The sequence below is a fragment of the Spea bombifrons genome, chromosome 10 (genome assembly GCF_027358695.1).
Source record: "Spea bombifrons isolate aSpeBom1 chromosome 10, aSpeBom1.2.pri, whole genome shotgun sequence".
Classification (NCBI taxonomy): Eukaryota; Metazoa; Chordata; class Amphibia; order Anura; family Pelobatidae; genus Spea; species Spea bombifrons.
In genome coordinates, this window is record NC_071096.1 from 29,565,049 (window position 1) to 29,583,738 (window position 18,690).

The 18,690-nt window shown below is 42.2% G+C and overlaps 2 protein-coding genes across 2 annotated transcripts in view; one reads left to right on the forward strand and one right to left on the reverse strand.

Moving 5' to 3' along the window:
* The window catches only part of PSME3IP1 (proteasome activator subunit 3 interacting protein 1), a 235,321-nt gene that overhangs the window by 139,362 nt on the left and 77,269 nt on the right, over window positions 1-18,690 (reverse strand). The gene's annotated exons all lie outside the window — the stretch shown is intronic.
* The window catches only part of LOC128467317 (uncharacterized), a 40,058-nt gene that overhangs the window by 15,762 nt on the left and 5,606 nt on the right, over window positions 1-18,690 (forward strand). The window contains exons 2-8 of the mRNA XM_053448917.1: window positions 385-520; window positions 2,635-2,800; window positions 3,149-3,301; window positions 16,108-16,195; window positions 16,518-16,642; window positions 17,028-17,089; window positions 17,912-17,963. Of these exons, the coding sequence (XP_053304892.1) occupies window positions 385-520; window positions 2,635-2,800; window positions 3,149-3,301; window positions 16,108-16,195; window positions 16,518-16,642; window positions 17,028-17,089; window positions 17,912-17,963 (782 nt within the window). The remainder of the gene's footprint in view (window positions 1-384; window positions 521-2,634; window positions 2,801-3,148; window positions 3,302-16,107; window positions 16,196-16,517; window positions 16,643-17,027; window positions 17,090-17,911; window positions 17,964-18,690) is intronic.

Sequence of the window (18,690 nt, forward strand, 5' to 3'; positions counted from 1 at the left end):
TTGTCCAGTAGCATAAACCCCAACTAACCCCCTAAACGAGGAATGACCACGCCATATCCATGTTTTACAGTAACCGCCAACTTTGTGCATCTATACTGTGAGAATAAGATGTGTTGGCTGCAGACAGGTTGTGAGTTGTTGCAAGCTCATGATTTACTGAATCTATTGGGGTCTGCATTAGAACATCGTCCTGCCTGTAATACCAGGTTCACAATGTTCCTCAATTACACTTTCCTTTGGTTTTTTACCTAACTACCATAAGTACTAAAATGTTTTGCCTTTTGAGCTACAAAGTTATATAGGAGTGACTGGTGATGTATAAAATATATGACAGGACAGTATAATCACACTTTAGGGTTAACATGTTTTTATTTTATTTTACAGGTATCCAAGTGGGATTTACTGAACATCGTCATCGCTCTTTATGACGTCTGTCTGCCTGATATTGGACTGGAGACCCTAAGGGAGAACGTATGTGCGAGTGGTTCAAAGACTATTCTGTTGCTCCGGGATCCACAAGGTGAGATTCTGAAATGATAGCTTATAAGTGGTATCGGTACTGTGAGGAACCTGGTATCTTTCAACTCTGTGTACAATCTCCTCATCCAGAACTAAACATGTACCTTGCACACAAGAGACCCTAGTGCATTCTAGGGAAAATTTACTTCTGATATCACAGTTTTACATATCATTTAAAAATGTGGCCTGCAACTTATGATTGAAGGATTCTGTGCAAGTTGAGAAGATGCACTGGCCGTGTCGGAAGACCCTCAGGGCTTCTAGCCATGTTCGTATCGGCACACAGTACAACCAATCTCTTTACCTCTCAGACGTGGGGTTCCTCTCTCTGTGACGGAGCTGCTACACTATTATTGCAAGGTCGGGTTCTTTGATCCCCGCTGAGCACCTATCTCTGGGCTACAGTAACCTGCGCGGCTACTGCTGCTCTGCGGCGGGGAGCAATGCGTCAGCTGGATTATACATCAGCACCGTACAAGAACACCAGTGGACCCCCCAGAGCTTGGGCACCCATATCCAACACTCTGGTATGCCTAATGTACAGTCTGGCACTGGCCATTGGACTAATCCAAGGTAGTCAGGTGTTGCAACCATGTAGAGAAGTTTTAAAGGGATTTTTATTATACCTTTGCTGCTAATGTCAACATCTACCTTGTTCATGAGGCAGCAGATGAATGCGCATCCAACTGACCGTTGACATTCATTTGCTAGCAGTTTAGCTGATACAGTAAATACATATTATTTGCAGATGTATGATAAGGACGATTTTAAGTCATACAACGGTGCAAACCTAGCAGTTTAGTGCTGTGCTATTTCTAAAACTAAAATCAGCCTTTTCACACCATCACTGCTGCATATGTTTTAAATAATAGTCTTCCCAGGTTTTGTGCTAAATAATGTTCGCGTAATTAATACATAAGTTGCTGCGCCATGATTGTTCCAAAGACATGGCTTCCCCATGGACAGGTAACGGTTGCTCTCCATGGCAGCTGGCGTGAGATGAGTGCCGTTACATGTCAGCTTAAAGAGACACTGTCACATTTCCGCTGAAATCATTACCCAATTCTGCTGCTTATGTGATTCTTTCTCTTTAATGGTAATGTTACTTAGATTTCTATTGTTCAGCTCTGACATCCACCAAAGGCATGTCATGCAAATTTCCGATGATCCTTGGGATTCCATCCCAAGTTGGAAGCAGCAACGTGCCCATATTGCTCATTGAATAACACCGCATTCCCATGTGCATCTGAGCATCAGGGGCATTGTATTACGGCAAGAACTACAAGTCCCTGTGCACTTAATAAAACATATCAAGAGAGACGCTCGTTTCCAAAGTAAATATCTTGTTCCCCAGCCGTCTTTGGTACAGGAAAGATGTCATCGTTCTTTTCTTCAATCTTCTTGTTTCGATGCTGTTAGCACTTGGCTTACTGACAGTAGTAATGTTGGAAGAAGAGGCCGTTGAGCTTCCAGATGATCTTGTGAAGAGCTTTTGTGCCTATGCCCTGATGATGTTTAATGACAGTGACTGTACACTGATAACAGTATGTGACACACATATGATCTGTACTTATTAAGACATAAGTATATTTGCGTCACATTGTATAAAATGACTGTTTGTGAACAGATGCAGGATTGCCATGGTTTTTTGTAAAGGATAATTGACAAAGTTTGCACTTCCACGTCCCATGAACGTAACTGGGAATAAACCGTCCCAATGCACATCATATAATATATAATAATACCTTGGCAGCACACAACACCGCTAATATGAATTACTTTCACAATTATCTGTTATAATATGACCTTAAAGTGTCTTTAACTGAGACATCTCAATTGGGAACTTAAAATAGTATACAACGATAAGAAAAGCTAAAATCTGGAAAATACAGTATATCAGATCTGTAGACTATGTTGAAATCGGCTCCAATCCATAAGACCTCAAGAGGCTGCCTTCCACCCTGAGTGTTTGAGATAGACGAGAAGACCAACATCTCAAGATGAAAGCAAGCAAAGTTCCCGGGTTCCTCTGTGGTCACGCAGAGTTTTGTTTGCGTTTGTTCTGTGATATTTTATGACACGTCCACTTTAACCAATTTGATTTTGTTTTTATAGATGTGCTGAAGGAGTACCAAGAAAAACCGAGCGGTGATTATTTACGCGCATCTAGCGTCCCTTTCCCCAGCGATGGAGAAGAGGAGGAAGAGAAAGCCGGGGTGTTTTCATCTGTATTTAGTGACTCAGAGAGCAGCGAGGAAGAAGAGGACTCTGAATCAGACCGGTAAAATGTCCTTTTGGAGGTTCTTTGGGTAATCCCTTTGGCCTAGGACACGTAACACATTGAGCTCTACAAAGCACTAGCATTAAAGTGTACAGATAATCTTCTATGCTCAAATGACATATTCAGTGCTTTAATATACAGCCGTTCATTGTTTTATATGAATACTGTTTCCTGCAGAGGGCTTTTTGTACGCTGTGGCATGCGTAATATGATTTGGACGGGATTTTGAGATACGCAGTACATCCTGCAGGCATTCTGTATACATGTAGGAAGTAGGCTGAGGGTGTTGTTCTGAATTTCTTGCTCTACCCACACAGAATATTAAAATAATGTTTGTTATCTTTGCAGAGAAGAGAGTGAGAAATTCCAGAGCAGCCTGCGGGATTTTCTGATGAAAGTCGTAGAGAGGCACCAACAGAGGACGCAGTCTCGCCCTACTAGGGAGGCCATTGGCGTTGAGTCGTGCATCGTGGCTGCTCTCACATACAAGCGATCTGCACTGTAAGTCTGAGAAATGCCATCGTGTTTCCAATAAGTGTCTGGAGAGTTATAGAATTGTGAAAAGTGTGCAATAGGGAAACCTCTAAAGGTTGGGGTTTTTTTTTTTACCAGTAAAGGCCGAGATGATAGTCTCCATGATGCCCTTCTTATGGAGGAATTCACTGAGGTCGCAACCTTAAAATCACAGCTTTGGGCAACTCAGTTAATTCATTAAACAACTTGTAACAGTAAAATATTTCATTATACGTCAGATCCAACGTTAACTTTAGTTCTTTTTGTTTCTGACCCTTTGTGAAAGTACAAAAAATCAGGGGCTGTAAATATGACAACATAACCCATTTTCCTCATACCAATGTTGAGCAGTTTTTCTGTTGGGACAACAGGAAGCTCCATAATCCCCACCGTGATTTGATGTCCCACAACAAGGCTTTCGCAGCCACCCAGTGCGCAGGTTGAAAACAAAACTCTAATCGTTTTAAAGCATGGCAGTTCACTTCCAAATAACATTTTGTCATGTTTCACAATTTGTCTAAGGGACATATGGCATTAGAGCTTAGCCAAGGACAGACGCAATTAAGGGAACAAAATGTTTCATTGGCCGAGGGCACGCTGGTGTGGACTTATAATAGAAAGATTAGTCTAGGGCCAGCACTTATATACCAGCATCACATAGACATACCTTTCCAAGAAGCATTGTTGCTATTCCCAGCCTCAGCAAAATACAGAAATCTGTAGCCTCTCTTATTAAAACCCTCTCAGCAACCCAGCGATATTCCTTGGCTTAGATGAAGGGGAGAGCTGTGCCGTCCTAATGGCTGCTTCTAGAAGTGCTACACTTTTATTCCACATTTTGTATAAATGTATTAACATTGAAACACAAGTCAAGCATGTTGGGGACATTGTATACAGGCGCATAAATAGGATTTTGTATTTTTTTTTTTACGTGTTATATTCTTGAAATCGGGTTCTTCTTGTAGCGGAAAATCTCTTGGAAGTTGAAATCTCTTATGTCCCCAGTGAGTAACAGTGTAGGTTTTTTTATAACCTTTTAAAATATTTTTATTTAACACCGGCATGGGAACCAGAAGAGAAGATAGGTTAATCGTGCATCTTGTCTTAAACCGATTATTTATTCATATGTTACAAATGAACGCTCCATTTGGGAAAAATGTTCTCCAACACATATCACTCTAAATATTAGTTTTTCCTCCTCTTAAGTGGACATCTGGTAGAGATAACACACAGTTAAAAAAAAAAAAACACTGAAAATCATGTCTGTCTCAGATCAGGATGTCAGACATTAGTATAATTATCCATAACTGTGCCGATAAGCGCCATACGACGGACCGACACAGTCCATCAATCCTGAAAATGAATATCCCCGGCCTGCCTTTCAGGGTTAAGGTTCTAATCCGCTCCACGCTAAATGTAAATTCTTTTCTTCAACTGCCCAAAGTCTGCTTTATGGATATTGCGAGGTCCCGTTTTCTCATCTCCGCTGCTTTATCTGCGGCGGGATCCAAAGGTAATCCATATTTAATATCATCCTAACCGTTCACGGGATTAAAGAGCTAAAAATATTTTGTGTCCCATGTGCTCGAAGCCCAGCGCCCCTGTTCATTTTTCGCGGCGAGCTGCGGTCAGGAGGAAATTAGCCGCGGTCTTTTCATCAGGCGGAATAACACCGAGAGACTCGTTTTAATTTGAAAGCGGCGGCCCACCAAGGATGCTTTTTTTTCCCCGACTCTAATTTTAACCTGCACGCCGGCATAAATTAAAACAGCGTTAATGACACCAGATCAGATTCGATAGAAGCCCTCACCGCGCAGTTGCTTTTTGTGAACATGACAAGGGTTGTCTTTGCGATCTTATATTCTAATGTCTCGTTCGTATATTCAACACCATCTGTTAGCGATTACGGATTTATTTTTTTTACATTCTTTACAATACAAAGATTGTTGCCCCCGGAACACTCTTGCACGCGTTATTCTAATCCCGTTTGCTAAAAGCGAGGTTCTAAAAATGTTTTTTGGCTGCAGAAATAACGAGGCCTATTTATAATTCCCCCAGTCGGTATTGTTTTTTGGAAGGAAGAGGACGCTCCGATGGCATGGCGATCAAATTGCACGCTTTACTAGCAGGAAATTAATCCCAACAAATCCAATGGCTAGCCTCTCGTGATCTGTTCAGATGGAAATCAAATCATCATAAATAATGGGCAGTCGGCGAGGACTAATTCAGAGCAATTTTCAGAAGGAAACACGAGTATTTTCTTCAAGATCGAGAGCTTCTGAGCGGTTTGATCAAAGTATCAAGTTGCCTTCCTGTTGTTATTATTTTCTATTGATTTATATAGCAGTGGGTAAGTAGTACATGATATAACAATTTAGATTTATAGAAAGGTGAGGTGCCTACAAGGCGGCTAATGAGAATATTTCAGCCACCTTGCCTTTGAAATGAAAGCAGAGCTTTGTGGTTGTAGAGTTTTATGGTCCGTCGTTAGGAAATACACTCCCGAAACTTAAAAAGCAGGAGACCAGTTTATGACCAACTGTTGGAGAGTTCCTTCTAAAATGATCTCTTAAGGTCTTGTTAGCTAAAGTCTATTTACAATCAAAGATTATTCCGGGACCAGCGCTTCTACCAGCATTCCACCGCCGTCCGAGTGCTGCGTGTGCATCACAGGATTAGATGGTTCCAGCCGAAAACAAACCCCCCCGAGATTGCGGTGGCCATGTTAGCCCCTCCAAGAGGTATCACTGACGTAGTGATGTCATGTCTCTTGAACGATACATGGCCACATGCATTTTTGTGCTCAGTTGTGGAGAAGTTATGGATGTTCAACCTCAGAGAGCAACAATACAAAGCTTATTCTGAACCCGGGGAGGACCAGCATCTCAACTTATTTATGACGTTTCATGCTTTATGTTTGAACCATCTCTTGGACGTCACCATGCACAGTTTCAGGAGTTTGCAGAAGCTAAGCAAGCGGAAAATCTGAAGTCATTGAAGGTAACATTACAAAGAGAAAACTGTCTGTAATAAATTGCCAAGTATTGATGTGGGTCTCGCAAGGAGCCTGCGACTACTCCGCTCTGGCTTATCGGGCTAATTCAAAGGAGTTCAGCTCAGTCTGTGAGCAGTAAACACCGGACTTCCAATTACCAGCCTGCAAAACACTGATTATGCAGCCAGTGATCCAAACGCCTGCCCCTCTGTCTAATCACACGTTTGCAAACAAGCAACACGTAACATTAATAACCCAGACCAGCCGAGATCTCTCGCCATCGCCGCGCTCCTGAGATCAGGTTTCTCTGTTTTTGTGCATGATCAGGAGAGGGAAGATAGCGAAGCTTGGTTCACGGGAACACGATTCACCCTATGTCAGGGCTGTCCAACCTGCGGCCCTCCAGCTGCTGCAGGACTACATCTCCCTTAATGCTAAGGGGCTGGCTGAGGCGTATGGGAGATGTACTCCTGCAGCAGCTGGAGGGCCGCAGGTTGGACGCCCCTGTCCTATGTTATAAAAGGTGCATTACGCAGAAGTTACACGTGTCCTTGATTGCCCTACAATCAATCAGTGACTGTAATCTTTTGCTACCTCTTCCCACAAACCCTTTGGTCTGTCCTCCATTTCCTATAAAATAGTAAATACATGGATAAAAACACATAAGTATCAAAACTTATTTTTGGGATTTTCTAGCTGAGATAATTAACCCTTTCCTTTGTACACATCTGATTAACACTGTTGTCTATATAATCACATGAGATAGCCATTACCTCCGCAGAGAGCCGAAGACACCTATACACCCAAACCGAAGTGATAAAGGAAGCAGCAAGTGGCGTTCTTAAATGTTCCTCACTTTATTGAGAAAATTGGGGACAGGGGCTGATCCTATTAACATGTTCAGTGCCTTAGACCTGTAACGCAGTACATTGCTGGCCTGTGCATTGGGACTGTGCATTTGGCAGCAGACGTCTCCATGGAAACACCATGTGATGTCAGAGACACTTTGATGCCAGCTCAAGATATTCTGATGTTCAGTTGAAGAGCATGAAAGTGGGCAGCAAGCGGGCACAGCTCTTCTCAGCCGTGCGGTCAAAGTCTTTAGCATGGTGTTAGGGTTTGTCTAACGAACACGTAATAAAGCAGCTAACGTTCTGAATAACCAAGCAAATGGGCTAAGCGTTCTCCTGGTGTGTATGTCACGACTGTATTGGACCATTTGTGACCCAACCACCTTTGCACTCTCTGATATCCCTGCATCTAATTACCTGTCCTCTCTCAGAGAGAGACAAGTTAGGAGACACAAACACCATTGGCCCCAGACCACCATTTTCAGTTTTAATAAGGATAATATGTACAGGCAGTAACCCAAGGCCTTCTGTTATGTACTTGGTTGTGTTGGTACATCCAAAGAGATAGTTAAATGATTACCATACTTCTCCACACAAAGTGTATCGGGAGAGAGTAATCTAATGGTGTGTAAACTAGTAAAACTTTCTGTTTCATGTGGCTTCTAAATACTTCAGTGCCCTGGTCATTTAACGGTGGCTGAACTCAGCAGGCACTGTATATTCCAGACTAGCTGTCTGATGATGTATGTTCTTCAGTATCTTCTCCTGTTGTATTTCTTAAAAAGTGAGTCATAAACTCAATTGAGCAGAAATACCAGAATGTTTTGTGCTTTCGGAAAACTGCTCTGACAAAAGAGTGTCCTCAGCTCAGTGAAATGTGAAAACCTTAGAGCAGAGGTATCAAACTTCAGTCCTGAAGGAGAGGTCCACCAACACAGGATGAGTGAGGAGGAGAGCGAGAACTTTTGGACAGGACATTGATCAGATAATGCTGGCTCTGCCACAGGCTGCCATCAATGTGGGGATCAGTGGGAATCCCAGCAGCGCTTGTCCATTTTCACTCATATACTGCCCACTTTTGTGTGACATTCAGTGAATGAACAAAATTAGATCATATGCCTGAAGGAGATATGTAGGTAGGCTGGAAAGCTTCTAATCTCATACGTCTGTTTACCAATATAGGTATCATTTTTACCATTTTTTTTCTTCCCACTGCTAACGCGGCACAATTCTATAAATTACGTAAACACAGGAGCACTGACTGAAACAGACGAATTATACAAATGTACCCCCATCGTGAAAATGAAATGCTCGCCGTTACTTTAGGCAGTTATTAGATATACGCCAGATTCTGATGAAAGAATCCGATTCCCTTTAATGTTCATATAAACTGCGACTCCACAAGCATCTTATTTCTCCGCTGTCGGGATAAGATGTTCCAGCCTGAACGTGATTGCCCTGTGCAGTTCCATAAATACGCCGCCCGTCAGCCGACAGATAAATACATTAATGTGCCGTCTCCCCAACCTCCCCCAATGCGCGTAGAAAGCTTGTAACCTCCGGAGCCACGAGCTCTAAAAACTCTGCTCAATAATTTAGGTTCAAACTGTCTTTATTCGTCCTTTGGGGTGCCTTCCCCATCTGCCGCGGCTAGCTGCGTAATTTCCCATTTTTACACGAGCCACTCGTTTATAGTTTTTGAATCTGTTTTAATTTGGCTAAATGTCTCCGTTTACTTCTAATTACAGTTTAATATATTTTATAAAGCAAGTTTAATTAACAAGTCTGTAAATGACAAGCTGTCACGCGCGGACCTGTGCAAATTGGAAGTGAGTCACTGATTATACGCTGTGCGGACGCACCGGGGCAAATATACCAATATACTGGCCCCTGAGTCCACCCTGAAGCCACTTTGACTACTGGGCCTGAAGGTAAATAAGAGGCGTTCTAGGTATGATATAGACGTATATAACAATGTATGGAACATGGCCTAAAAGTGGCAGGATGGAGCCAAAGTAAACCCCCTTTCAGTTGTGCATATTTTTGGGGCACCAATTTAAAGCTACATTGTTGACTCCATCCTGCCACTTTTGGCCCGAGTTCCATAAGATGGTGCATTGTGAGATATGTGTAAGAATGAATAGTTTCTGAAGGATGCTGCTCCACCTACTCTACTAATAGCGTTGAACTCCCAAGCCCTACCCGAAAATAATGAATCATGTAAGATGTTGCCTAATTTTTCAGGGAATGCTAAATTGTCAAGTGATACAAAAGCAGGTACTGATAGGCTGCTGCCATAAAGCCTTCATGGGAAAGACTGGAATGACTGATCTGCCGAGGTCTGGTTAACGTGCTGGAGAGCTCATTTATTGTTTTATCTAAGTGGAACAGCAACTTGACCTCAGTCTTCTAGTGCCGTGAATTCTGTGTTTTTGTATGATCCCCACTAATAAGCTACCTCTGCCCGAGTGGGAATAGTTCACGTGTGAAGCACACAAATAGATTGGACCTCCTTGGGAGACCCTTCAATGCGTGATGTTGAGGGGACTTGAGGATAATCCTGAATTACTCGGGGAGGAAACTTACATTACAGCAGGTGGAAGCCTGGAGCACAAAGGCAACCTGGAAAGGTTAAACAACGTTATTAATGTTCTTGAATGGCCCGGTAAAAGCCGAGGCTGGAACACAATGAGGAATGTTACAGATTGCAGTCAACTGACAAACCCTACAAGAACGGGAGTCATGTACCCATGGAGAGCTGGCAAACATTTCACCGTCCAACTGTGCAAAGCTAGCAGATGACTACCCGGAGAGACCTGTAGCTTATGAATAAGCGCCAGTGACGTTAGACAGGTCCCTAATAACGTAACGTTCGGCGTCCATTGTTGAATATGAACGTTTGAATACATCGCGCTCAATCACAATGTTGCCAGGAGCTCCTTTTGGACTGAGTTGTGCTTCTGGAGTGCTTTTCAAGTCACTCTTTTTTTGTACTTCTAAAGAAATTCTGTATCAATACAACATTATTGATGTTGATTTAACACTTTAAAGCGCAAAACTAATATCCTTTTCTTCTCTAGAGAGTCTTCCCACATAGAAACATACAATTTGAAACCTTTCGGCCCATCTAGTCTGGCGGTTTAAACTTGTGTTTTAGATTCAAGAGCTGTAAGCCTATCCCATGTATGTTTACATCCCCAGAATGGACCTCTATTCTACTGCTGAGAGGCTATTCCACCTTACTACTACCCTCTGAGTAGAGTTAAATCGGTTGTGACTTCACAGTGGATTTAGAGCATATAATGGACTCCGGTAACAAAAACCACTGTATAGATCCAAATAAACGTTTGACACCTCTATGGTATGTGAATGAAGTCCTGCACTTTCTTGCCCTGACGGATGGGGCTCGTCAGATCTGCTATAGGAATCCATATATTCATTTCCATGCTCTATATTCACTTTGTAAACCGCGTTTAAGTTACAATTCAACAGACCGCCTTAAAATATGATCAGCGATCGTGGAAACTATTCGGGGAACACTGGGCGCAAAACATAAACATGCCTATGCTATGTAACGCGGCTTCGTTGACTGATGGCATCTGTATTAGAGTTCACCCAAACAATACAGATTGTCAGAAGTACTATAATCCAGACCCCGCTTTAGACAGTCCCTGGAAAGAACGTGGACCCAGACAAAAGCAGATTTTGACCTCGGAACAGAATAGAACGGAGTCAAACCTCCTATCTGTTTATGGAGTTAAGATTTATGACGAAGGCGAAGGAATGCTAAGCATTCCTCGTCATTTATTTAAATGTCCTCGCCATCGCACACCGTGGCAGAACCTCCCTTTCAGCCCTCGTTCTCCAAGCAGTCCTGTCATCACGTGCCTTGTACGAGGATTGCGTTTCTACGTATATGGTAAGGAAAAAGTAGAGGTTTGCATACATCCTGATAATGTATGCTAAGGGCACAATACATACAGATTTTTAAACAGTTCCGTTACAGTAACCGTGTGGCTTAGGGACGTTTTTTGATGGGTGGTGGATCTCAAAAGCTAACAGGCAACAATAAGGAATTTACCATTTCCCCAGCATTAAAATGATTATTGTTTTTATATAGCACCATCACAATATAGTTTACTAATAATAGTCTGTAATTTAACATTTGTTGCTATAGTCCTTTTCCATGGGGTAGCTCTCGATTTTGGGGGAAACAACTACAAATGAAATAAGTTATGTAGAGTATTATACATCATAGGAATGGGTCATTATGTTTTAATTAATGTCCCAAATTAAAACAGCCAGAGGGACGCTAATATGCGACACTTTAAAAATTAACCCTGTAAGGGTCTATCATGCTGCTTGCGTTACCAGGGCAGCCAATGAGAGACAGGTCTTACCAGCAGAATATGAGAAGAGCGTAAACATCTCTCACCGTCTCCAGCAGTGAATTGCTGTGTCTATGCCAGGTTAAAAACAACGCGTCGTGCTGGCACTGAAATGGTTAGACCGTTATTCCAGCTGCTTAAAAATGTCACAAAAAGCTAAATTCTGTAGTATTGTGGTGACTGATAATAAGTGAACCCTGTCACAATAACATTTTCTGAGAACAGGTTGTGATTCTCTTCCCACTCTTCTCTCATTCTCTCTCTCTCTCTCTCTCATTCTCTCTCTCTTTCTTATACTCATCTTGTCTTCTCCCCTTTTGTTTTTAGACCCTTAGCAATATCATATGTTTAAGGCAGCCAACCCACCCATTCATAAATGAATCCATGTATCCTGCTGCTTGGTATGTAACGAACGGGACATCAGCGAGGCTAACAATATTGCCCGTCATCCCTCACACTATAAGCTTGGCCCCACAAGATTAGTTTTTCAACCTAATGGTACATATAAAACACATTTGTCTTCCAAAGTGATATGTTTCAGCTACACCGGTCCTTACACCGGTTTGTCCTAGACACATAAAATTTCAAGACAAATAAGAGCAATTCAGTCCACCCTAGTCTGTCTAATCCAGTTTTCACTGCTGCGAAGACCTTAATCAGTCCTTGGTCTCCTCTTGGGTTCAGGATACCAAATGCAAAATCTGTGTACACATCACACAAACATGTATGATCAGGGCTACTTGGAACACGACGTGGCACAGAGAATACTGGGCGGCCGCCATTAATGAGCCATCGCTGGAGATGCTCCACGGTGATTCTGCTCGTCGTCTGTGTTTGGAAGTTCAGCTGCTTGTTCTTTATGTATGATATGAGCTGAGTTTAGCTGCCAGGAATAGAACTGCTTTAGTATGAGGCCTGTGTTGCCATAGAAATGGTATTGTGCAGCGGAGCTGCAAGATGCTTTTTTTTTTGTTGTGAATAACCTGGAAATATGCTTTGGCTGGAATTGTATAACACTTGTTGTGTTGCACAGTGATGTAAGCGCTCGTATAGCAGCTCATCGCGTTTAGATCTGTGAAACATGCTCCAGGGGTCACTGTGTGTGTATCAGGAAATATATGGGGCAAAGCTCATGGCGTTAGGGGATTTTATGTCAAGGCATATGCATGAGGCTACGACATCGGTAAAGTGACCGCGATCAGCGAGTTTTTACTGATCCTTACAGTAGCGTCACTCAAACCAAGGGTAGGTTGACTGTCGGTGGTCCTCAGGACCCTAAGATGATCCTGTGGATGGACCCCGGCCATGCATATATATCACCGCAAAGAGAATAGGGAAACTTGGCAACATGCCTTCATCTCTGGAAAGCAGCAGAATTCCGAATGCCCGTTATCAACACCCTTCAGGAAAAAACTGTCTGCTGTGATATCATCAAGAAGTTACACACACCGGATTTACCGTCTTGCTGGTAAAAGCAACAGCGTTTCCATCCAGAAGAACCATTCTTTTTTTTAAATGTAAAATGTCGATTTGTAATACATATTTAAAAACAATTAGTCTGTCGGAACCTCGTCTTGAGTTTTCAGGAATGTAAGGTACTAAAAGGTATTCCGAGCCGAGCAGCAAAGAGAAGCTTAAGTGATATTTATGATGTTGGGGGTAAATAACAACTAATTGATCCTGTCCCCATTACAATCTCGCTTCCGTAGCCTAACTCTTAGCCATTAACCAGCGCTTGTCAAAGCCTATTAAATCCTTTAATGCATTCTTTCACGATCCCACAAAGAAAACCCACATATCTGTAGCATATGCTGAAACCTACGGAAGATCTGTTCAGTTCCGCTCGGACAAATTGCTCTACATTAACCTTTCGGCCACGGCGTGCGTTTCTGTAGTCAGCTCCGCTCGTTATTAGCTTGCCGAGTCGGTTCTGGAATCATTGTGTCTTGCAGCAAGACGGAAACTGCACACGAGTTCCTTAGAGGGCTTTTATCAAATGGGCATCTTGGGTTCCAACGTTATGCTGCTCCGTAGAAAGCGGTGTGTCTATGTGCCTAACTTCCAAAAGTTTGGGGTCGCCTACATGGAAGACAAGGACATTTCTAGCTGTAAAAAAATTGCTAAAGGGTTTTCTGACTCAATTAGCCTTTTAAACTTAAACTCGGATCAGCGAACACAACGTGCCATTGGAACATAGGCGTGATGGGAGTGATAAAGGGCCATTGGAACACAGGAGTGATGGGAGTGATAAAGGGCCTCCTATGAAGATTTTCTATTAAAAATGACCCGTTTCCAGCTACAATAGTCATTTACAACATTAACAAAGTCTGTGCTGGATTTCTGATCCATTTCATGTTACCTTAATGGAAACGTTTGCTTTTCTTTCAATAACAATGACTTTTCCAAGTGACCCCAAACTTTGGAGTTAGCGTATCTATCTCTCTGTCATCAGGGGAGTCTGTCAGTTCTTGTAGTCACGGAGGCCATTGCTGCCGTGCGGGCTTTTAAAAGATAAGCAGATTGAGTAACTACTCCTATAAAGTAGGTACCGCTTTATCCTACATCTGAAGTCCCCATGGAGAGACACCTAGGCACACAATTCATGAGTCTTGCCTGCCACCTCCCATTCTGTATAGACAAAACCCAGGGTTAATGCTAAATAACTGTAAATACTCTAAATACTTAATTAGCCTTCTAAGACAAGGAATGCTCCGAACGCAAATAGAATTGGAACAGAAGTTAAATGTTGTAGGAACCCTGCCCATCCCAAAAGTGTATACAACTCACAATGAGGGACAAGAACAGCGGTGTAAGCGTGTACCCTGCCTTCTAAACATTAGATTTGATTTTCAGAAGACGTGCAAAGATAATGTAGGCTCTTTGACCACAGAAGAGAATTGGCAAGTGAGTTAGCAGAGGGACTTCATTTATGGATTGCAGTTTGGATAAGAATAATAAGAGCCAATTAGCGAATGAATGGAGGAATCATCTGTCCGAGAGACATCGGCTCACTGTGGATACCTGAGCTGTAGATCTGTAGAGTAGTGTGTTGCCAGAAAGAACCCTTGTGTTCTTTCTATGGTTTATTTGAAATGTAGCCGGAGGCACGATGTTTGCACAGCAGTGATCTCTGATGTGCGAGGAAGCCAGATGTAATCATAGGGGGTTCTTATAATGATGAAAAAGGGACACGTTTGCTTTTTCGGGTGTTAGTAATGTGACACAAAGACAGGGCTTTACTAAGTTGTTTTATGTGACACTTACATCCAACAACCACTCTGAGCTTCTAGGGAAGAAGGGCAGAAGCAATTAGGTCATAAATAGGAACACTTGGGAGCCATGCTATTTTTATGAAACCACCAATTTTTCAAGGGACACTCCAGCCGTCATATGCTTCTTACTACATGAGATAGCTCCGTGGACCCTTCACATTTTCCTATTGTCCCTTTTACAAAAGTAAGGGGAGGGTTCTGCAGAATCCCTCATGTTTATGTGCCCTCTCCTCAGCCCCATCTAGTTTCCTTTGCAGAAGATGTGTCCCTGCGTGCCATATACTTACTTCCGGCTCTAGCTCGGAGATCACTGCAGGCAGGGATCAGTGGAGACCGCTGCGCAAGCGAGGAAAGCAATCCTATTGATCTCAATGGGAGCGCTTTCCTGCCATGATTGACTGCTTAAAATAACCAATCAGTGGTAAGAATCACCAGACCACAGACGAGAACGGGATTCCTATTCTTTATCATGGTTAATGTAAATGTCCACAGGGAATATTTACCTATTGTATGCATATGTTGGTAGAAGGGCAGCCAGCATTTATTTTGAGTGATTCCTGGTCCTCTTACCGTGTTATATATAAACTAAGATTAACTAACTCCAAGACAAAACCGCGATACCCGTCTCACAGCCCAGGTTTTCCTGAGAGTCTGAAGCCAAAAATCACAGAGGAAATCTTGTTTTATTTGTCTATTACTCCCTAGCATGAAATACAATATAGCCAGTTAATGAAATTCCTTTCAGGATGCTCGGATCTCTTATCAAGATTAAGTACGATGAGACTTTTTTTTTTAATACCAAACTAATAAAACATGAAAAATGACGGGTTTCTAAGCATGTTCTTTTCTGCTTCTGCTGCTTGACTGGATCTGCGTACAGGAGACTCCAGTCCTCGGTAAACAAGTTGTCAAAGGCAGCCTAACATAACTGATGGATATTGGTTCTGTCTTGTTCCCTCCGGCACAGTTAGATTGCAAGCTTTCCTAGCAACCACGTCCGTGTTTTATATTCTTATCCCCATGTCACCCTACTATAATCAGCTCTCAGCATTTGAGTTTCTCGCGAGAAACATCACAAAAGTTGATCCTGACATCTAGGTGGTCCAGAGCAAATATACAGCGTTTCTACTCTGCTGCCCTGACCTTAATTGTCCCTACTCTGTCTCACCAATGCACCAGCAGAGAATGGATGCATTACCATGTAGCCCAAATCTCTCGTTCTTGCCACGCCGATGTCTCTCCAACTTTACTTCTATTATATAACCCATTTTCTGACACTTTTCTCTAGGAAATCAAAGGAGAAGATACTTGAACTGTCCCTGCTCTCCACCAGGAGGCGGTTTCGATGCTGTGGCGTTGGGACACACATGTTAAAGGTCTGCGTTTTTACGTTGTTTTCCTGTATGAGAATTGCTTCAAAGCCATCAGCTTAACTGCTGTTAAAATTGATCTAAAACATAAGAAACTTGTGCTGTATAATTTTATAAACACAGAGTGTGATCCAGCTGAAGACATCTCAAAATGACTTTTTTTCTCCCCACAGTTATTTGCGGAGGGTAATATTGCCACCTGGTGTTTCAGTATAGTATCAAGACTGTTACAGCAACTGTGCAGCAGGAGACTGTTGTCTTTTATTTCATAGACGTTGAATAACGCGCCTCTTCCGAGATGTTTGTATGAAATCGCTGTCTCTTGCAGATGCTGAAGGATGTGTCCCTGGTCGGTTTTTACGATAGCATCGTGACGCATGCAGATGGCGAAGCGGTCGGTTTCTTCAAGAGCTGCGGCTTTTCCGATGACCTCATTCTTAACAGCAAGTTCCGGTAACGAAATGATTTTCAGGATCATAACTGAAACAGATATTCATGAGCACATTAACATACTTTCTGTTTGTTCCTATACTGCTAGAGAAAATGGGTAACGCCGTGCCACCGAACACTTACACAGTCCCACCGTTACGTTCTGCAGTTGCAACTTTGTATGTGAAATAGTGGAGATGTATTTAGCTACGATGCCACCATCCTGCAAAGCCTGCGCACTAAGGTGTAATAATACATGTGGAGGATACCATACCGCGTAGAGCAATGTATTTGGGATTTTAAGAATAGAAAGAAAGTATATCGCCAAACAGAGGGTAATGTGGATGCGGCTGCTTGGCATATTTGTACAATGTTAGCATAAATGGCTGATATTTATCTGGATTTACAGAGACCTGGAGGATGAATGGACAAACACAACCACAATGAGCTACTTTCCTCCTTTCTCTGCGGGTGAGATCTCATGCCACATGCGCCATATGTTCTGTGTCATACCGTCATGTCACTCATAAGCTTCCTGGTGACTCGCACTTAACATATCTATACGTTGTCCGTTCTTGACATGTATCTGTTGTTTTCTACCTTGTTAAATGTTGCTTACGCCGGGTTGACCTGTTTTCCATTATCGTTTCTTTGGCTTCTGATCTCATCTTGCTGTATGATGCAAAAAAGTTCTGTGATGTTGGCCTGTTTTATATCCCCCATTATGTTTTTTTTTAATCTTTCATTTACTTTTCATTTACATTTCCCTTGCACTGAAATTTCACCTTTTTCATTCAATTCCATTTTTACATCATTACTATCAGATCCTCTGCCCTGTGTGGGCATCTCCTCACCGGGCTTAGACTTCGGTGGCCACTTCACTAGCCATTGTCCTGTACGGAATGCATCTTTTCCCACAGTTCAAATAACCTACAGCCCAAACCCTCCCACGTTGACTCTTCATCATCACCCATTTTACTGAAAAAGGTCGATCACACATCCTCTTATGAAGTTGCATTGTCCGTCCTCAAACCCTGTGTGAAATGTAGTAATCTTGTTACTTAGCTGTTTAGGGATTTGTCTTAAATAGAAACAAGCCGGTGGCTGAAATCGTAAAAAGCCTGCCTTAGACACAATCCGGGTCTGATACTTTAGGATTGCAAGCTCGTAACTACTTTGTCCAAGAAGGTCCATTTAAGAAGATAAAATGGCAAAAATGATTTTATCCATTTGTTTAATTATTCTTTTAAGTTGGGTTTATAAGTAGCAATAATTGCATTATATTTTCTCCAGTGCCAGCACTTCAAAAGGATCTTACAGACTTAGAGATGGAAATGGAGCTGTGGTGAGTACCTTGAGTACCTACCAGTATCAGATCACCTGTTTATACAGATTTATATATATATATATATATATATATATATATATATATATATATATATATATATATAAAACGCTTTTTAAATGCACATAGCTGTTGGATCCTGCTCAAGAATGTATAGAAGAGCAGCGTTGTCCTTCGTAGTAATCACAATGACATCTGAGAATGAACAAGCATTAGATGTGTTTTCGGCAGGAAAGTAGAATAGGGCTGAGCGGAAGCCAGACATTTTTTATTTAATGGATGAAAGCACTTCTATGTTAAAAGACATAGTAAAAAAATATTTAAAATGTGACCTAAAATATCACGATTCGTGCTAGAAAATAGCGGGATTTAGCGGACACAGATATCTCCGCCGGCCGGCAGCCTGATGGATCCGTTTCATAGGTAGGTAAGCCCTCCATTGCGTACCTGCGGGCTTTAGTTTCCTCTCCTCTACGCACTTCGTTTGCCAGGTCCTACCGATCGATTGCAGTTATTTGGTCCGAAAGCAGATTAATAATGTTGACCTCACTTGTTTGTAATGTGCGTTACACATTGGCCAGTTGGATTTATTGCTTTTCTAATAGCTACATGCATTCGTTGACAGGAAAGTACACTCTGCACTGAATAATACATTTTGGATTAAATAGGTAGCGTGATAATAAAAAAAAAAAGAAATCATAGAAATGGTTAACATCACCGATCTTTA